The sequence below is a fragment of the Microtus oregoni genome, unplaced genomic scaffold (genome assembly GCF_018167655.1).
Source record: "Microtus oregoni isolate MIOR12 unplaced genomic scaffold, Mior012 000032F_ref0000030, whole genome shotgun sequence".
Taxonomy (NCBI): Eukaryota; Metazoa; Chordata; class Mammalia; order Rodentia; family Cricetidae; genus Microtus; species Microtus oregoni.
In genome coordinates, this window is record NW_024543091.1 from 20,949,430 (window position 1) to 20,967,702 (window position 18,273).

The 18,273-nt window shown below is 46.5% G+C and overlaps 2 protein-coding genes across 3 annotated transcripts in view; one reads left to right on the plus strand and one right to left on the minus strand.

Moving 5' to 3' along the window:
- Positions 1 to 1,886: 1,886 nt before the first annotated feature.
- Positions 1,887 to 15,819, minus strand: Ciao2a (cytosolic iron-sulfur assembly component 2A). The gene is made up of 5 exons (XM_041679683.1): positions 15,541 to 15,819; positions 10,660 to 10,824; positions 7,268 to 7,317; positions 4,129 to 4,174; positions 1,887 to 2,123 (listed from the first exon to the last, which is right to left on the minus strand). Exons 1-5 carry the CDS (start codon positions 15,662 to 15,664, stop codon positions 2,026 to 2,028), a joined length of 483 nt encoding a protein of 160 aa, XP_041535617.1. The 5' UTR covers positions 15,665 to 15,819; the 3' UTR covers positions 1,887 to 2,025.
- Positions 15,820 to 17,555: 1,736 nt separating this feature from the next.
- Snx1 (sorting nexin 1) overlaps positions 17,556 to 18,273 on the plus strand; it is a 36,457-nt gene continuing 35,739 nt past the window's right edge. Inside the window, exon 1 of one of the 2 annotated variants that reach the window (XM_041679719.1) lies at positions 17,556 to 17,822. In XM_041679719.1, the coding sequence (XP_041535653.1) occupies positions 17,664 to 17,822 (159 nt within the window). In that variant the 5' untranslated portion in view covers positions 17,556 to 17,663. The remainder of the gene's footprint in view (positions 17,823 to 18,273) is intronic. The other variant, XM_041679720.1, reaches the window with a different exon arrangement.

Below are 18,273 nucleotides of genomic sequence, written 5' to 3' on the forward strand. Positions count from 1 at the left end.
CATATATGCCAGCAAAACATACATACACTTAAAATTAAAAAGAAAATAGCATTAAAAAAAAAAAAGTAGTTCTAAATTTCCAAGGCTGGAGTTGCTCCCAACCTCTAGGCCTCTTCCACTTTGTCCCTTAGGCCTGCCACAGGAACGAACTGATGAGTCTCACCAGCAGACAGCACAAACTCTGAGTTAGCTTCTTAAAATTCCCCTCAACAGAGTGCCAAGTGTCACACCCTACCCTTCTGCCAAAATGGGTACTGGCACCCAGCACTCTGTGACTTAGTGTTTCAAAGCAAACTAAGCCTCCCTTCCCCACGAAAGAAATCTTAGTGAAATAAGCAATAAACGTGCAGTCTCTTGCGCAGGCCTTCCGGGTCAGAAACCGGTGAGTGGCTTATCTGGGCAGTTCTAGCTCAGGTCTCTCAGGAGGCTCTTAGCCACTTCCCACAGTGATGAGGATGGAAGATGCCTTCCACGGAGGTTCACTCAGGTTGCAAATCAGTGCTCGGTGATTTTAGGAGGTCCTGGGGCGGCCTCTACCTGTGAAAATCTCCACTAGGATGCCTGAACATTCTCAGAGCCCGGCAGAGGAAGGCAAAAGCAGCCCCTCCACCATTTCTAACCGGGTCTGCCCACCAGCTCTGACTCAGGGGGGAGGAACTGCACATGAGCACTAATGCCAGGTAGTGGGGAACACTAGGGGCTGCTGACAGCTGCCTGCCATACCCTTTTACACTTCAAATCAACCTGAACCAAACATAGAGAACAGAACAAGCATTCAGATTGATTCAGTAAAAACAAAACCTTTGGGACAACTACTTCACTGTACATTTTTTGGAGGGGCATTGAATCCAGGTACCTGAACTTGCAAAGCACAACACTCCCACTGCGCTACATCCCCAGTTCTTCTTAGGGAGACACCGGGCTGGAGGGGGGTTCAGTGTTTAAGGGCTCCCACCTGCATTGCTCTTCCAGAGGACCTAGGTTCAATCCCCATACCCTCATGGCAGCTAATAACTGTCTGTAACTCCAGTTCCAGGGGTTTTGACCCCTTCTCCTGAACTCGTTAGACACCAACCAAGCATGTGGTGAACATGCAAGTAAAACCATCATACACATAAAATAAAATATTTTAAATTGTATAAAACTGACCACATTATGTTCCTCAGCTCTAAATGGATCTAGGGCTCCCCACAGTGGAAAGCAGGATCTCCCCTTAAGAATTCCTATTCATTTTCGGACTTCACTCTGCATAATAATCAGTGAGCACAGCTTTGGAGATGTCTGTTTAGAAGCTCACGCTGACATTAGAATTTACAATTCTGGCACATGCTTTTAAACCCAGCACTTGGGAGAAAGAGGCAGGTGAATCTGTGAGTTTGAGGCCAGCCTGGTCTACAGAGCTAGTTCCAGGACAGTCAGGGTTACACAGAAAAACCCTGTCTTGAAAACAAAACAAACAAAAGAAGAATTCACAGTTCAGTAGAAACCTAAGGTGAGTCATTATAAGAATCATCTGTTGTATTTATTAGGATGATGATTTAAATCAAATAATTTGGGCACAGTAGATATTTAACATGAAAAGCAGTTGTATCAGAATGGTTATCAGAAAAATAGTAACAATTTTACACATAGTAACTAGAAAATATTTTTCTGTCTATCACTTAGGTTAGAAATCCTGAGAATGTTACTCTCTGAACAATTAGGTTCTACCTGGTAACTGAAGCCTACTGGAAAGAATCCTTGAAAAAAGCCGGGACGCAGTGCACGCCTTTAATCCCAGCACTCAGGAGGCAGAGGCTGGCAGATCTCTGTGAGTTCCAAGACAGCCTGGTCTACAGAGTGAGTTCCAGGACAGCCAAGGCTGTTACACAGAGAAACTCTGTCTCAAAATAACCAAAAAAAAAAAAAAAAAAAAAAAAAAAAAAGACTTTAAAAAATGCTTTGAGGTACAAATCACCTACATACTCAACAAAGATTTAAACAAATAGCTCAAACAGTTATAGGTCACTGGCTCTTAAGACGGTCTCAGTCAGGCTCAAGGACGCACTGTTCCACGATTTCCCGCAGGTTGGGGTTCTCCATTGCAGCTGCCACGCGCTCTTTGTCATTTATCTGCTTGTTGACTGCAAAACACATGGACAAAAGTTAACAGAATGGTGTCAACATAGACCAGGCAGCATTTGCACTAGCTGCCAAAACAAAGAATTTAACTCTTTGAGAACTTGCAACTAGTTACTGAGAACTTTAATTACTCATCATTCAGTTTTTTTAAGATTTTTTTCTTTTGTGTGTGTGTGCGCACACACACACACACACACACACACACACACACACACGAGCACTGCTCACAAGTGCCGATGGAAGCCAGAATGGGGCACTGCATCCCCTGGGGCTGAAGCTCTAAGTGTGTGTGAACTGCCTGGTGTAAGCACTAGAAAGTGAAGCCCAGTCCTCTGGAAGAGAGCAACAAGCACTCTCAGGCTCGGAGCAGGCTCCCTAGCCCCTCCTAATGTCATGTATAAGGTCGGGAAGCAGTCTCGTGAGAAAACACTGTCCACTGCTCTACTGCTCTACAACCAACTGCTATTCTTCCTTCTTTCTTTCTCGGCCTCATCCAAACACATATTTCTATATTCAGAGCGAAATTCTCAGCTGCTGCTTTCCCCACTTAAGCCTGGTTTTTAAACTACAGTTCTGTTTACAAGGCAAAAGCTCTAAGGGTTTTGGCCAAGTAGGCATGGTGATGCCTACCTCAGCACTCAGGGGGCAGAGGCAGGAGGATCTCTGTGAATTTGAGGCCAGCCTGGTCTACGAAGTGAGTCCAAGTCTAATAAATGAATAAATGAACAAATAAACATAGTGGACTAAGAATACAGCTCAACTGTATAGCCCTTCCGCTGCGTATATAAGGCCCTGGGTTCAGTCCCCAGCACTACAAAGAATAAATAATTAAAATAAATAAAGCGAGGACTGAAGAGATGGCTCAGATAATAAGAAAACTGGCTGCTTTTCCAGAGGACCTAGCTTCGATTCCCAGAACCCATATGGTAGCTAATAACTGTAAGTCCAGGGAGTCTGATGCCCCTTCTGGCCTCTGCAGGCACTGGAGATACAGACATGCATACAGGTAAAAATATCTACCCATATAAAATAAAAATAAATAAAGTCAGACAAAACTCCTGAGTTTATGGGGTTTGGTGCATTTATCCCCAGGGAACTGTCAAACTAGGCCATGGTACCCAACAGTACCTAACGGGTTCCGGGACAGGCAGGAGGGCTGTCCTCTGAAGCAGCCCTGAGTGGACCTTCGCTCATGATCTTCCATCTCACTCTTACCCATCACCACCCTGTTCTCCCTCTCCTCTTCTTCACACTATCTATCAAGCTATCTAGTGATGACAGCTAAACAAACAAGCATCTGTATTATGTACTTGAGACAGAGTCTTACTATGTAGTCCTGACTGGCCTGGAACTCACTTTGTAAACCATGCTGGCTTCAAACTCGGCTCTGCCTGCCTCTACATCCCAAGTGCTGACACTGGCGGCGCACCCCACCACATCTGGCAGAAAACAAGCATTTCCAACGCTCTTCTTCCTACTTGGTCTCATCATCTGGATAAAATTCTGCTTCCCTTGTGCCACATGATAATAGGAAACATTTTCTCTTCCGCTGTTTTCCATCCCACCTCTACAGTTTTCAAATGACCAGTGGTTGAGTCCTCTCTACACACCAGGAATCCTCGATAAACAGTCACCCCACTACCATCCCAGCGCATGAACTCTGACAGACAGCCTGAGATTCCCGAAGGCTTGACTTGTGAAACCCTGGTTTCAACTTTCCACACAGCTAAGGGACTGTCAGAGCGGAACCTCAAGGTCCCTAGGGCTGGATATGTTCACAGATCTGTTTGTAGCCTGCAGCCTGAACGAGCGGCTATTCACTGGCTCTACTTTATCAGAAAGTCAGTGGAAAATGACTTCCTTTGAATGTCTGTGCTTCCCACCTGTGAAGGAAAAGCATAACTGATGCTGTCCCCTCTCTTTGCAGGCGCCCCAATAATAGATAACCTAGGACCCAGGACAAAGGATGAGCCGCTGCTGTTTGAAGTAGCATTTGGCATCACTTACTGTCTTCTTCTGTAGAGTGAGTTCCTTCAGAAATGTAGATTTCCAGCTGGAAAGAAAGGAGACAGACAGATACAAAACATCAGAGCATTCTACAAGCTCAGGATGAGGGGTGTGTAGGGCAGAATCAGAGCATTCTACGAGCTCAGGATGAGGGTGTGTAGGGCAGAACCTAGAGGTGAAAGCCCAACGCAGAGACCTAAACAGGATGGAACAGAAAGTGGTGTTTCCACAACCGACCTGTAGGGGGCGTGCCCACAGATTTCCATATGAATACACACAGTTTTGTACAGAGATCTCATAATATCTTTGCCCTACCTGCATCCTCTTCCCAAACCTGTCTCTAACTCGCCCTTTGTCCCTCCTCACAGGGTGTCACGTCAGCACCCTACGGTCGCCTTTTCCTTCCTCCTCTCTACACTCACACTCTTATACTTTCTCTTACGCATATTTTATTTGCATACAGTTACCGTTTTACAAAAATGAGACAAATTAGTTTTCTTACATCCTCCTTATCTGCTATTATTTTGCTAAATTTATTCTCAAGTGTAATAGCAGTAAATCTATCCCATCTAGACTGCTAGCCCGACAAATTAGTCAGCTCCTAAGCATAAGAGCTTTTGATACAACCACAAAACTGCTACAAATCCTGGGGCTGAGGCAAGCCCGTGCAGTGCCCAGAGGCAGCCTCACCACGGGATCAACGTTTTGTGAGTGGAAACCACTCAGAACGCATTACAGTTAACAGGGACCTTAGAGACTGTCGAGTTCAGTCTCTTAAAAACACACAACACAGGCTGGCGAGATGGCTCAGTATGGAGAAGTGCTTGCCATAGACTCCAGATAACCTGAATTCAACACCTGCAAGCCACAATGGGGGAGAAGAACCAACTCCTGAAAGTTATCTCTGACCTTCACATGTGCCAGGGAACACACGCATCATCGCTCACACACACACACACACACACACACACACACATTAGAAAGACCCCATCCAGATCCCCTGTGGCACAACACACTTACTGAACCCATGAGGATCACTCTCTGCTCCTTCACTTGGGTTAAAAATCGCACATGACTCATTATTCTGAAATAGCCATAGGCTGGGTATAGCGGCAGACGCCTTTAATCCCAGTCTTTGAGAGACAGCAGCAGGTGGATCCCTGTGAGTTTGAGGTCAGACTGGTCTACAAAGTGAGTTCCAGGACAGCTAGAGCTACATAGTGAGACCCTGTCTCAAAAGTAGGCCAACAAACGGTTGAAAAGTCAAGTGTTCTCCTCCCTATTTCTATGTGAATTATTAATATACCTCAGTGCAACCAAACAGTTACTGAGGCAACTGCCATCAATAACGGGACAAACTAAAACTATAGCCTTTTGATGTCATGTGATGAGAGCATGTTTATTGTTTTCTTACCAGAAACGAATAACAATCTAATCATGACATATCTGAAAACCCACTGTGAGAGACAATCTATGAAATGTCTACTCTGCACTCCTCAAGTGCCGAGATCACTGGATGTGCTAATGGCACTTACATCCGAGCCCTTGGGAGCTGCTGAATCGGATCTAACTAATAAGAATGTGTGAGGGGAGGGGAGAGGAGGGAAGGGGAGAGATAGTGAGGGCAGGGGAGGGGTAGTGAGAGAGGGGAGGCACAGTGAGGAGAGAGGAGGGTACTGATAGGAGGGGAGATGTAGTAAGGGGAGGGGAGGGGTAGTGGTGGGAGGGGAGGGGTAGTGGTGGGAGGGGAGGGGTAGTGGTGGGAGGGGAGGGAAGGGGTAGTGAGGGGAGGGGAGGGGTAGTGATGGGAGGAGAGAGGTAGTGAGGGGAGGGGAGGGGTAGTGAGGGGAGGGGAGGAGTAGTGAGGGGAGGGGAGGGGTAGTGAGGGGAGGGGAGGAGTAGTGAGGGGAGGGGAGAGGTAGTGAGGGGAGGAGAGGGGTAGTGAGGGGAGGGGAGGGGTAGTGATGGGATGGGAGGGGTAGTGAGGGGAGGGTGATGGGAGGGGAAGGGTAGTGAGGGGAGGGGAGGGGTAGTGATGGGAGGGGAGGGGTAGTGAGGGGAGGGTACACTGCCATAAATGATATCATTGGACAATTGGGGAAACAATTATATATTTTAAGATTTTATTCTATGTGTATGAATGTTTTACCTGCATATGCATATGCACAACATTTCCATGGCAGCAGAAGAAAAGCTGGACTACAAATACTGTGGGCTGCCATGACGGCACTGCGAATTCAACTCACATCCTCTGCAAGAACAGCCAGGGCTTGGAACCACTGAGCCATCTCCTCATCCCCAAAACAATATTTTTTTTCAGTTTTATTCTAAATTTATTTATTTTTATTTTATGTGCATTAGTGTTTTGCCATGGGTGTCTGGTCCCCTGGAACTGGAGTTACAGACAGTTGTGAGCTGCCATGTGGGTGCTGGGAATTGAACCCGGGTCCTCTGGAAGAGCCGTCATTACTCTTAACTACTGAGCCATCTCTCCAGCTCCCCAAAACAATATTTTTAACTTAACAAAAAGTGGGAACAACTCAAATGTCTAACAACTGATAAGAAAGTAAAACAAGAAAAGGTGTCTCTATGCAATGAAATACTATATAACACAAAAGAATGAACATAAACACTGAAAACATACTAAGTCAAAGAATCCACATATTGTATAACTTCATTAATGTCCAAAGGCAAATCATGGAGACAGGAAACAGATTATTGTTCTGGTACGGAGAAAGGGGTGGTGTAAGAGTAGAGGGACTGCTAGTAAGTATAGGCCGACTGACCGGCTGATTCCCAACTTCCTCCCTGCCTTCCTTCCTCTCTCTCCCTCCCTCCCTCCTTTCCTTTCCATTTTTGATACAGGATCCCAACATTCACACACACCCATACATACTAGACTGGATAAAGGATTTCCTTTGCAGGCGATGCAGATGTCCTAAAAGTGGCCCAGAGGCTGCTGTAGAGCTCTGTAGGAGTTATCAGTAAACTGCCCACTGCCCGTGGCTTGTACGATGTGTGAATTCTATCTTGACAAGTGTCATAAAAGACAATCTGGAGTAGGGACATGGTTCAGAGGCAGGGCATTGGCCTAGCTCGTGTGAGACTTTGGGATTAAGATAGCAACAAGCTTTCTTACCTTGTGTTTGAACGGCAGACACCGCTGAAGTTTTACTCTTAAGCACAGTCCTGTGATGGGGAAAAAATTTTCCATTATCACTTTATTTCTCTCTCTCTCTCTCTCTCTCTCTTCTCTTTTTGTTTTTTCAAGACAGGGTTTCTCTGTGCAGCCCTGGCTGTCCTGGAACTCACTCTGTAGAACAGACTGGTCTTGAACTCAGAGATCCTCCTGCCTCTGCCTCCCTAGTGTTGGGCTTCAAGGTGTATGCTACCACCACTTGGCCTCTTTATCTCTTCTTACTGGTTCTAGAAAAAGCACAAAGCTCAGACTGCATTCACATACAGTATGACAACTCAGACTGCGTCCACATACTGCGCGACAGCTCAGACTGCGTCCACATACTGCGCGACAGCTCAGACTGCGTCCACATACTGCGTGACAGCTCAGACTGCATCTGCACACTATATGACAGCTCAGACTGTGTCCACATACTGCGCGACAGCTCAGACTGCGTCCACATACTGCGCGACAGCTCAGACTGCGTCCACATACTGTGTGACAGCTCAGACTGCGTCTGCACACTATATGACAGCTCAGACTGTGTCCACATACTGCGTGACAGCTCAGACTGCGTCCACATACTGCGTGACAGCTCAGACTGTGTCCACATACTGCGTGACAGCTCAGACTGTGTCCACATACTGCGTGACAGCTCAGACTGTGTCCACATACTGCGCGACAGCTCAGACTGCATCCACATACTGCGTGACAGCTCAGACTGCATCCACATACTGCGTGACAGCTCAGACTGCATCCACATACTGTGTGACAGCTCAGACTGCGTCCACATACTGCGCGACAGCTCAGACTGCGTCCACATACTGCGTGACAGCTCAGACTGTGTCCACATACTGCGTGACAGCTCAGACTGCGTCCACATACTGCGTGACAGCTCAGACTGCGTCCACATACTGCGTGACAGATCAGACTGCATCTGCACACTATATGACAACTGAAAACAGTTCTGCTCATCCTAGTGTGGGTCTCCCATGTGCCTGGTACCATGCCAGGAAATTTAAAATAGAGTTTCATGTTTCCCTCGGCAAATTCAGGGAGCAGGGTCCAGTCTACACATGGTGAACCAAGGTCACAGTGTAGTCTGCCCAAGAGAGCTGGAGGCAGTAACATAGCAGAGCTGGAACTGACCAGAAAAAAGGAACACCACACAACCCAGACTTTTTAAGTTATTAGACTTTACTAAATGCCACTGGGAGGCCAAGATAATCAAAAATATAAAACCAAGTATATTTAAGAGCATTTAACAGCCACTGATGGCTTAGCAAGTAAAGGCAATTGCCAGTGAGGTAGAGACTTGAGTTCAGTCCCCAGAACCCTCAAAGGCAAATGGAGATCTTGCAAGCTGAATCCTGACTTCCACCCTGACTTCCACACAGGAGTCACGGCACAGGCATGCCCACACATACACACACCTAAATAATTAGTAAGTTACAGGCTCGAGAGTTGGCCCAGTGGTTAAAGGCACTTGCTGCTCTAACAGAGGACTTGTGTTGGGGTCCCAGCACCTACATGATGGCTTACAACCATCTGTAACTCCAGTTCCAGGAGATCAGACGTCCTTTTCTGGTCTCCTCAGGCACCAGGTGTGCCCGTGTACTTATACATATATAGAGGTTAAAGCCGAGCAGTAGTGGCGCACGCCCTTAATCCCAGCACTTGGGTGGCAGAGGCAGGCAGATCTCTGTGAGTTTGAGACCAGCCTGATCTACAAGAGCTAGTTCCAGGACAGGCTCCAAAGCTACAGAGAAACCCTGTCTTGAAAAACCAATATGCTAAATATATATTTCTATATATTATATTATATATATATTGGCTAAACACTCTCATACATATAAAATAAAATTTAAAAAGTTTCTGAAATATATAATAATTAATTGTTAATTGGCTGGGAGGTAGTGGTGAAAACTTTTAATCCCAGCAGAAACTCTGAGTCCAAGGTTGCCGGAAGCAAAGACCTGTATTTTGAGATCTGCATTTTGGTTACAGCCATCTTAAGCTGACAAGTTAAGAAAAATATTTACCGGGCTGGAGAGATGGCTCAGAGGTTAAGAGCATTGCCTGCTCTTCCAAAGGTCCTGAGTTCAATTCCCAGCAACCACATGGTGGCTCACAACCATCTATAATGGGGTCTGGTGCCTTCTTCTGGCCTGCAGGCTTACACACAGAATATTGTATACATAATAAATAAATATTTTAAAAAAAAAAAGAAAAAGAAAAATATTTACCTCTATCCTCTCTGCAGAGTCTAGGAAATCAACCTGGCATCTTATCTCCTAGCAGAGACCTGCAGGCACCAGGCTCCAGAATCAGTTAGCATTTTCCTTGGTTAGTCAACAATCACAGACCCTCAGTATTTACTTATCAGCTAGAGATGTCTCCGGACCTGAATTCCAGCAGACGGGAGTTTCCTGACACCCTTCCCTTCTCCCTGACATCTCTCCCTTCCCCTCTTTGTCCATTTGCTATATAACAGCCTCTGAGAAAGAATAAACAAGACGGCTTGATCAGAAATCCTGTCTTGCCGTCATTTCTAGTCTCTCTTGCCCCTTCATTCCTCTCCTCTAGGTTTATCAGGACCACAGTTCGCATCCCGCTGGCTGGGATACAAGGTAAGCCTGGTCTACAGAGTGAGTTCTAAGACAGCCATGGCTATACAGAGAAGCCCTACTTTGAAAAACCAATATATATTTAATAGATATATTACATTTAAAAAAAAGAATTCATACATGCTGGATATAGATGATGCACATTTTTAATCCCAGCTCCTGGAAAGCAGAGGCAGGAAGATCCCTGAGTTTGAGGCCAGCCAGGTCTATAGCACATAGTAAGTTCCAGGACAGCCAGGGCTTCAGTGAGACCCTGTCACCAAAAGAGAGAGAGAGAGAGAGAGAGAGAGAGAGAGAGAGAGAGAGGGAGGGAAAGGAAAGGAAGGAAAAAAGGAGGGAGGGAAAAGGAGGGAGAGAGGGGAGAGGGAGGGAAGGAAGGAAGGAAGGAAGGAAGGAAAGAAGGAAGGAAGGAAGGAAAGAAGGAAGGAAGGAAGGAAGGAAGGAAGGAAGGAAGGAAATATAATTCACATGAGATGGCTCAGAGATTAAAAGCACTGGAGGGTCTTACAGAAGACCTGGATTAGATTCCCAGCACCCACATGGCAGCTCACAACTGTCTATGACTCCATTAGAAGGGGTCTAATACCCTCTTCTGGTCTCTGTGGGCACTGCACGCACAGACATATATACAGATAAAACACCCATACACATAAAAATATTAAAAAAATTCATGTACACACACACACACCCTTACCTCCATGTACATGTACACACACACACACTTACCAATAAGAGTTGCCAAAGAGCAATGAGGTGCTGTTGGTGTGAACTTGATAATAACCAAACAGTCTTCTTCATTTATTTCCTGAACCTCCACACAACTCTCGGTCACCACTTCCAGTTCTTCTAAAGTATTGGGCTTTTCTGGGTCCCGGATAGTTCGAATCAAATCTAGGGGCATCAGAGACAAGGTATTAAATTAAAATATGAGTATCCTAAGTGAGGACAATTCTTCTCACCTCAAAGACCAATTTTCTATGCATGTTTTACCCTTATAAACGTCTGTGAGTATGTCATGCAGTGCCCACAGAAGCAGAAGAGGGCCTCAGCCCATGGAATGGGTGCTGGGAACAGAACCAGGTCCTCCACAGGAGCAGCCCCTGTTCTGGACTGCTGAGCCATCATCTCTCCAGCCCCACCACCCCACCCTAACTTTCTTTTAAACAAATGGTTACGCAACTCCCAATTTTCTGACAGGAATTTCCACTACTTTTGAGAAAACTATTTTCTTGGATCATTATTAGTCCATATCCAGTTTCTTAATTCAAAACCATAGGGAATATGAAAGGGGAAAATGTCAAGGAAGCACAGAGGGACTCTGGCTGAAGAGACAGACGGTCGGATCAAGTCTTTCAGTATTGCACACTTAAACTGAAAGGCCAGAACTGCCAGGCATTTCCTTAGTTTGTAACTTGCTTTAAGGAAAAAGAAAAGGGTGGGGACGCTCACCAGGGTCTTTCACAACTAGCCACAGGCAACAGGGATTCCTCCAGGGACTCAGAACAAGGAAGTGGAAAGGACAGTGCTGCACCCTCAGCTGCTAATTCACTCACACCAGCTGCAAGGCCCAGAAGCAAAGAGCAGAGCTAAAGACAGTCACTACAAAGCTAGGCCAGAAATCAGCACACAGCACACGACAACAGGGACAGAGATGGGACATGCCACGACGTCATTTCAGAGGAACCGATGTGTGGAGACTTGTTACAGCTGGAAGAAGAGGAGATTACTCAGATTTTAAGTTAAAGTATTTGGGAGAATGTTAAGGTAAAAAAAAAAAAATGGTCATCAGGGATTAGCTGGGGAAAATATAGCGTTTGCAGCCGAGCCTGACACCCTGAATTCGAGCTCTCAGACCCGCGTGGGGGACTGACAGTAAACTCGTTCAATAATTTCATATGCAGTGATTTTGGAGGTGCTTCAGGCACAGGTCAATGAAATAAATGTTCCAGCAAAGACTGTAGTATAGTGCTAAGTGCACACCAAGGCTAGAGCGGTTGTTGAACGGAATCCATCAAGAATGAGAAGCATTTGGCTGGATATTGCACTTACCAGGAACGAAACAAAAAACTGTTGTCTGGGCCCGCCCCCTCGGCATCCTGACTGAACTGGCTTAAAGCATGGCCTCAACAGCTAGAGTTTCTTAAATTTCTCAGATTATTTTCTTCAAATTTTGCGTTGTTGCTTTTATGAATGTTTTCCCCACAGGTATACGTGCGTATGGGAGAATGCCTGGTGCTCGCAGGCGCCTGAGGAAGGCTTTGGATGCCCTGGACCAGGAAGTTAGGACAGTTGTGAGCCACCAAGTGGGTCCTCTGCAAAAGCAACAAGTGCTTTTAACCACTGAGCCATCTCTCCAGCCCTCTCCAGACTTTCTTATGTGCAGCCTAGTTTGGTATAAAGGGAAAGAAACTCACAGACAGAGGCTTAAAAAGGTGGCTGTGGCACATGCCTATAATCCTGGCACTGTTGAGGCTGAAGTCGGACGACCTTAAATTCTAGGACCTCCCAGGCTACACGAGACCCTGTCTAAAAAAGAAAAGGAACCAAATGGAAAAGTAAAGAACAGAGAGAGGAAAAAAGAAGTGTTTAACATCAAATGCTACAGAAAAAGGTAAGGTGGGAGAATTCAAATACAAGGCCATCCTGGGCTACAGTGACATTTTCAAAAAGAAAAAAGGACCAGAATAAAATAAAAGGCGAAAAGAATCAGAGAAGAGAAGACAGAGTTGTCAACATTAAACACTGTGGGAAAACTCGGGCTAAAGCAGTCTTTGATTTGTTATTCAACAAGTCACTAGTAAAAAAGCAGTTTGGTAGAAAAGTAGGGTACAAAGGCCAACAGAACTGAAAATGCCTTCCTAAGGCCTTGGCGGAAGGGCAGGGCAGCTTTACATGGAGGCTAGAATCCTGACAAATTTGAGTAAGATTTTTAGCTCAAAGGGAAGGATGGAAAAAAAGGAGATGGACACTATTCTGGGAGACTGAGAAAAGAAAGGAGCAGGGAAGGGGAGCGGAGAGGAGGAAGAAGACTAGACCGTGCACTGACCAGGGCCAGGACAAGAGCTCCATCTGACCTTGAGGCTACAGAAAATTAAAGAGAAGACTGACAAAGACAAAGTGAGGACCGAGGAGGGAAGCAGGATTTTAGTTGAAATGGGCTTGATGCTCTCAGGAGCCTGGGTCTGTCTTATTACACAGATATCCCCAGTGACCACGTGAGCAGCCGGAAAATCTGTCAATTCAACTTCCCTTCCCCCAGGCTACCTTCTGGCCTTACCAATAGGATAGAAAGTGGATTTGAAAAGGCAGAAAAGAGGATAAAATTTCCCTGCAGCGAGCAGGTTATTGTGGGATTTGGGAAGGTAGAGCTTTCCTTAGCCTATCCTAGGTTTCTCCTTGTAAACTTGATTTGTAAAAAGCTGTATTCTGTTCTTTGAACACTACTAAATCCTGAAGTTAAACCTTAACCCCTTACTCAACACCTCTATCTACCTTTCTAGTGATTTGAGAACTCTGATTTCTCTATCTAGCTTTCTAGTGATCTGAGAACTCTGATTCTTTACAAAGGTATCAAGCTTGTTCTCCCACTCCTCTCCCATGCCCTCCCATCCCCACTAACAGTTTTGCTGCTGGGTGCTGACATGAAGGCCTGCTCTTGCAGAGGACCTAATTCAGGTCTCAGCACCCACATCTGACAGTGCAGAACCTCCTGTAACTTCAGGGAAAGTCAACACTTCTGGCCTTCGTGGACACGGACACATGGAAATTTTTTAAAATTAATATTTAAATCAGCCAGGTAGTGGTGGCACACACCTTGAATCCCAGCACTTGGGAGGCGGAGGCAGGCAGGTCTCAATGAATTCGAGGTCAGCCTGGTCTACAAAGAGTTCCAGGACAGCCAGAGCTGTTACACAGAGAAACCCTGTTTCGAGCAAAATAAAAATAATAATAATATTTAAGGAGAAAATGCTTCATTTAAATTTAAGAGTTTCAATGGGGGAGGGTGTTGCTGAGATGGCTCATCAGGTAAAGGTGCCTGTTACCAAATAAGCCTAACCTCCCGGGTTCCATTCCCAGGACCCACTTGGTACAAGTAAAATAAAAAAATAAATTAAAAAAAAAAACTGACTCCAGCAAGTTGTCCTCTGACCTCTGAATTTGCACTGTGACGTATGAGCATATGTGCAAACAGGCACATAGTAAATAATCGTAACAAAAGTAATTGAAAACTTCAGTATTCAATTCCAATCTAGGATCTAAAGCAGCAGCTAATCACACCTCCACCTGCAAATTCCGGTACCTCCTTCTGGACTGCTAATTCCCTGTGTCTTCTCACCTCCACATTGTTCTCTAGCTCCTTCAAGCGTATACAGCCTCTGACATAACCAGGTCCAGATTACTCCTCAAGGCCCAACTCAAGTAAGTCTCTTATACCTTTCCAGATGTTTCTAGTCAGTTTACTCTCTTTCCCGATGTCCGCACCTCCTATTTAAGTACGTGACCTTCTACTGCATACTCTATTTTTGCCTATGTGGATTTCATTCACTATAAACTCAAGGACTGAAATCATCTCTCTTGCAGAGTTGCAGACTCCAGATGCTATAGATAGAGGGAAGGTAGGACAGGAATGTTTTGTGGAGATAGCACACTCATAATTATCTTCACCCTGGGGTTGTCAGCCTGGCCTCTACAGTGAGAAGTAAACCTGATTAGCTCTGGGGCTCTTTCCATCCTTGGAATCATTCTTCCTGCCAAGAATCTTATTTGTAGGATCAAATCTCTTAGTGCTACTTCTAGGCTAGGGGTGGGGCACACCTAGCTTGCATGAGACCCTGGATTTTCTGGATCCGGAAAAAGAATACTATAAGTTTGTGGGGAGAGGAATAGGGAGGGGTTGGGGTGAGAGGGTCAAGGGCAGAGGAGGAGGTGGAGCGAGAACAAACACTAAGTTTGGATTTACGCGTTTGTTTTCTCTGGTCCTGATCGACTATGTGACCTCGGGGTACTTGTTAAACCACACCTCCTGGAGGTTTTTTTCTAGAAAACGAAGACAGTCACTCAAAGTGGAGCATATACATATATATAGACTGTGCAAGAGAATTGTAAATTTGAAGCCTCACTCTGAGGTGTCTATTTCAACCCCTTCACTTCCTACTGACTGTCACAGAAGAGAGTGGTTGTGACCTTGGGCCAGTCCCCAGCTCAGCCTGTACCCAACAGTGACCTCAGCTCTGGCGGGAGGAGCACGTGTCCAGTAACTAAAGAAATAAAGACTCTCCAGTCGTGCAATCAGGCCAGCTTTGCTCCCTGACCACTGAAAACTCATTCTGCCCACACGTCTTGACATGGTGCCTAGAGCAGTGGGCAGAGCAGGGGAATGAAGCGTTTATGAGTTCCAGACTCAATTTCGCACCAGGTTTAAGGATAGCCCGGGTCCTAGAATGACCGAAATTCTGCATGACTTGGGACCCGGAAGAACACGCTTCCTTCTAGGTCTGGCAAAAGCCCAAGTGTCCACTACAGCTCAAAGGTGAGCCCCTCCTCCACCCTCTCTCCTCTACCGCCTCTCCAAACAACACCAAATGCTGTTCTAGGCAAAGTTATTACCATAAACCTCTAGCGCTTTCTCTTCCATGGTCCGGGGCTGCCGGGCAGCTCCCTGCTCAGAAAAGCCTGAGAGCCATAGGACCCTGCTCAGCGTCCAGGAGAGCAGCCCGGACACTCGCTCCATCCTCACGTTCCGCCATCCCTGGCGACTGTCCCAACCGAGCCACCGTCTTTCTGCAGCCGGCCTCAGGAGCTATCAACTTCCTGGTCTTCAAATAAACCAAGACACATATAAAGGTTTAGGAGAGCAGAGAATAGGCGGGACTCAAAACAGTAACGCGAAGGACCTCGGGAAATAAACGGCAAAGACTACATGTCCCGGCATGCATTGCTCGGTTTCGATGCCCGTTAGGAACGTTGCATGCTGGGATGTCTGGGTTAGTTGACTGGTGGCAAACTGCATTCTGTGACTTGTAGTCTCATACAGAGGATCATGTACCGGACTGTTACGAGTCACCAAGTGCCCCACTCAGCTCCTAGGAATAACTAAAGATGAATCGTGAGGAGGTAGGGAAAAGGAGATCAAGGTTACTACTGTTGGATGAAGTCCTCGAACGGAGACTCTTCACAGCTATTTCTCGGAGGAAGCTCCTTTCTATCAAATCTTACTTCCTGATCAGGCAGGAAATGGACTTCCTTTGCTACGGAAAGGAATATTGGGGGAGACCAAGCATTGATAGTTAGGTGTGACGAAGGGCCAGGGAAAACTTGGTTTTCTTGTCTCCTAGAGATTTAATCCAGCTCAACTTCCCTCCAAGGGGAATATTTCTACCAAGCACCTTACAGCGAGAAACTTTCTCTGTGTTCACTGTGCGTAGTGATGATAATGGAGGTCATCGTTCTGAAAAGGCATCCCTTCAACTTTCTTGTGTTCGTGGCTGTGATGGGTGCCGGTTACATGGTTGATTGTGTTTCCAGCCTCAAATATTTATTAGACACTTAATTTGCAGGAATAAAGGTTACAAGCTAAGGCACTCTGCCAACCCTCAAGCAGCTTACCGTCCGTGAAGGAATCCACCGCTGACATGGAGTTTGCAGTTAAAGACAATCAACTTTGCCGGGCATGGTGGCTTTGCGCCTGTAATTCCAGCACTTGGGAGGCTGAGTAACGAGCATTGCCATGAGTTTGTGGCCAACTTTGGTTACAGTATTTCAGGCCTGTCGAAGTGAGACCTTGTTTCAACCAGAAGAGCAAGTCACCTTTATTGATGGTACTTGACAAGTTTCGTCTCTTTGAAAAGAAAGAATCATCGTGCAGAATTAATCCATGATAACACACTACATTATCCTTAAACTCTACTTGGCTTCGGCTCACCAGACGATGGTTAGATCCCAATAAATTCTGGTTCAGTCCCAACTATTTTCCTTGTCATCTCTTCTACTTCTGACATGTCTTCCGTTTCACTTCATAGTCATTGAAGAGATAACCCCAAACCTAACGAGTTTAATACACTAAGCTCTCCCCTTTGTTTGAAGCCTGACTTCTCCCAAAAGAATCAATAACCTCTTTTATTGTTGCACACTGTAACACTAAGTGTGTTTAAATTGCTGATTTACAAGACTGCCTCCCGCATTAAAGTGTAAACACTTAGTGAGCCAGGAGCTTTTGTATTTGTATTTGAAACGCACAGTGAGGTGCCAAGCTCACAGTGAATGCTCAGTATATATTGAATGAATTAATGTCCAAAAAAAACAGCAAAACTTTCCGCAGTCTTTTCAGACCTCAATTAAAAATAATGAATTTCTGTGAGAGCGCTGTGCTCGGCATGAGCAGGTGGCATGCAGAGACTTTCAAACGTTTTTTCGTCACAGACTTTTTTTGTTGCAACAAAACCTTAGAAACGTGACAGATAAAGCTACCCAGGGCACAAAGGCCTGGAGGAACTGGGCAGCCTCTAGCTCCTCCTCTGTTGCTTTGGCCCGCCCGAGTGCGGCGTTGCGGTTCGGGGCTCGGATTGGCTGGGCAACAGCCCAGGCCCCGCCCCAAGTGCCTGCCCCCCGAAGCCCCGCCCCTCTGGTCCCTCGGGGTCCGTAACGGCCCTCGCGCACCTCTCACAGCTGGAGCGCTTTGCTCGCGGCACTGTCTATAAAGTTGTTGTTGCTGCTTCCGCCACCGGAGGAAGATGGCGTCGGGAGGTGGTGGCTGTAGCGCTTCGGAGCGACTCCCTCCGCCCTTCCCTGGCATGGATCCGGAGTCCGAAGGGGCTGCCGGGGGGTCAGAACCCGAGGCTGGGGACAGCGACACCGAGGGGGAGGATATTTTCACTGGCGCTGCAGCAGCTGTGAGTTCCACCCTTGGGGCAGCAAACAGGAAAGCTCCCCTCAAAAGAGAAGCAAAGCTCATCAAGGGTTCGAGGGCTCTGAGGATGGTGGGCCTGGTGGGCAGTCCACGTCCGGCGTCAGCGGTTAGGACTCCAGGGCCCTAAAAGAGAAACGGACCCTAGAGTCGGGCTGTCCATGCAGGGGCGGGAAGAGAGGATGAGGGGTGTGGTGACTTCCCGGCGGATCCTTAATAGCCAAGAGCAACCTAGGCCGTCCCCTGGCCCCGTGATGTGGTTACTTCATGGATCCACCTGGCAGCTCTGCTGGTTTTGCCCTGGGCAGACTGACTTAATATAACAGACCAGAGAATGGGGGTGCAGACCCTTAGTTCCCCGGCCTTACTGCTCCGAAAGTGGAAACCTGATGTAGGGTAGTCTAGGATCATGGCCCGCCCACTGATCTTCTGTACTC

Coding starts and splice junctions, on each gene's coding strand:
- Ciao2a (XM_041679683.1), bottom strand. CDS start 15,664: ATGGAGCGAGTGTCCGGGCTGCTCTCCTGGACGCTGAGCAGGGTCCTA. Junction 10,825..15,540: donor GAAAGCGCTAGAGGTTTATG/GTAATAACTTTG, acceptor TGATGCCCCTAG/ATTTGATTCGAACTATCCGG. Junction 2,124..4,128: donor TCACTCTACAGAAGAAGACA/GTAAGTGATGCC, acceptor TGTGTTTTGCAG/TCAACAAGCAGATAAATGAC.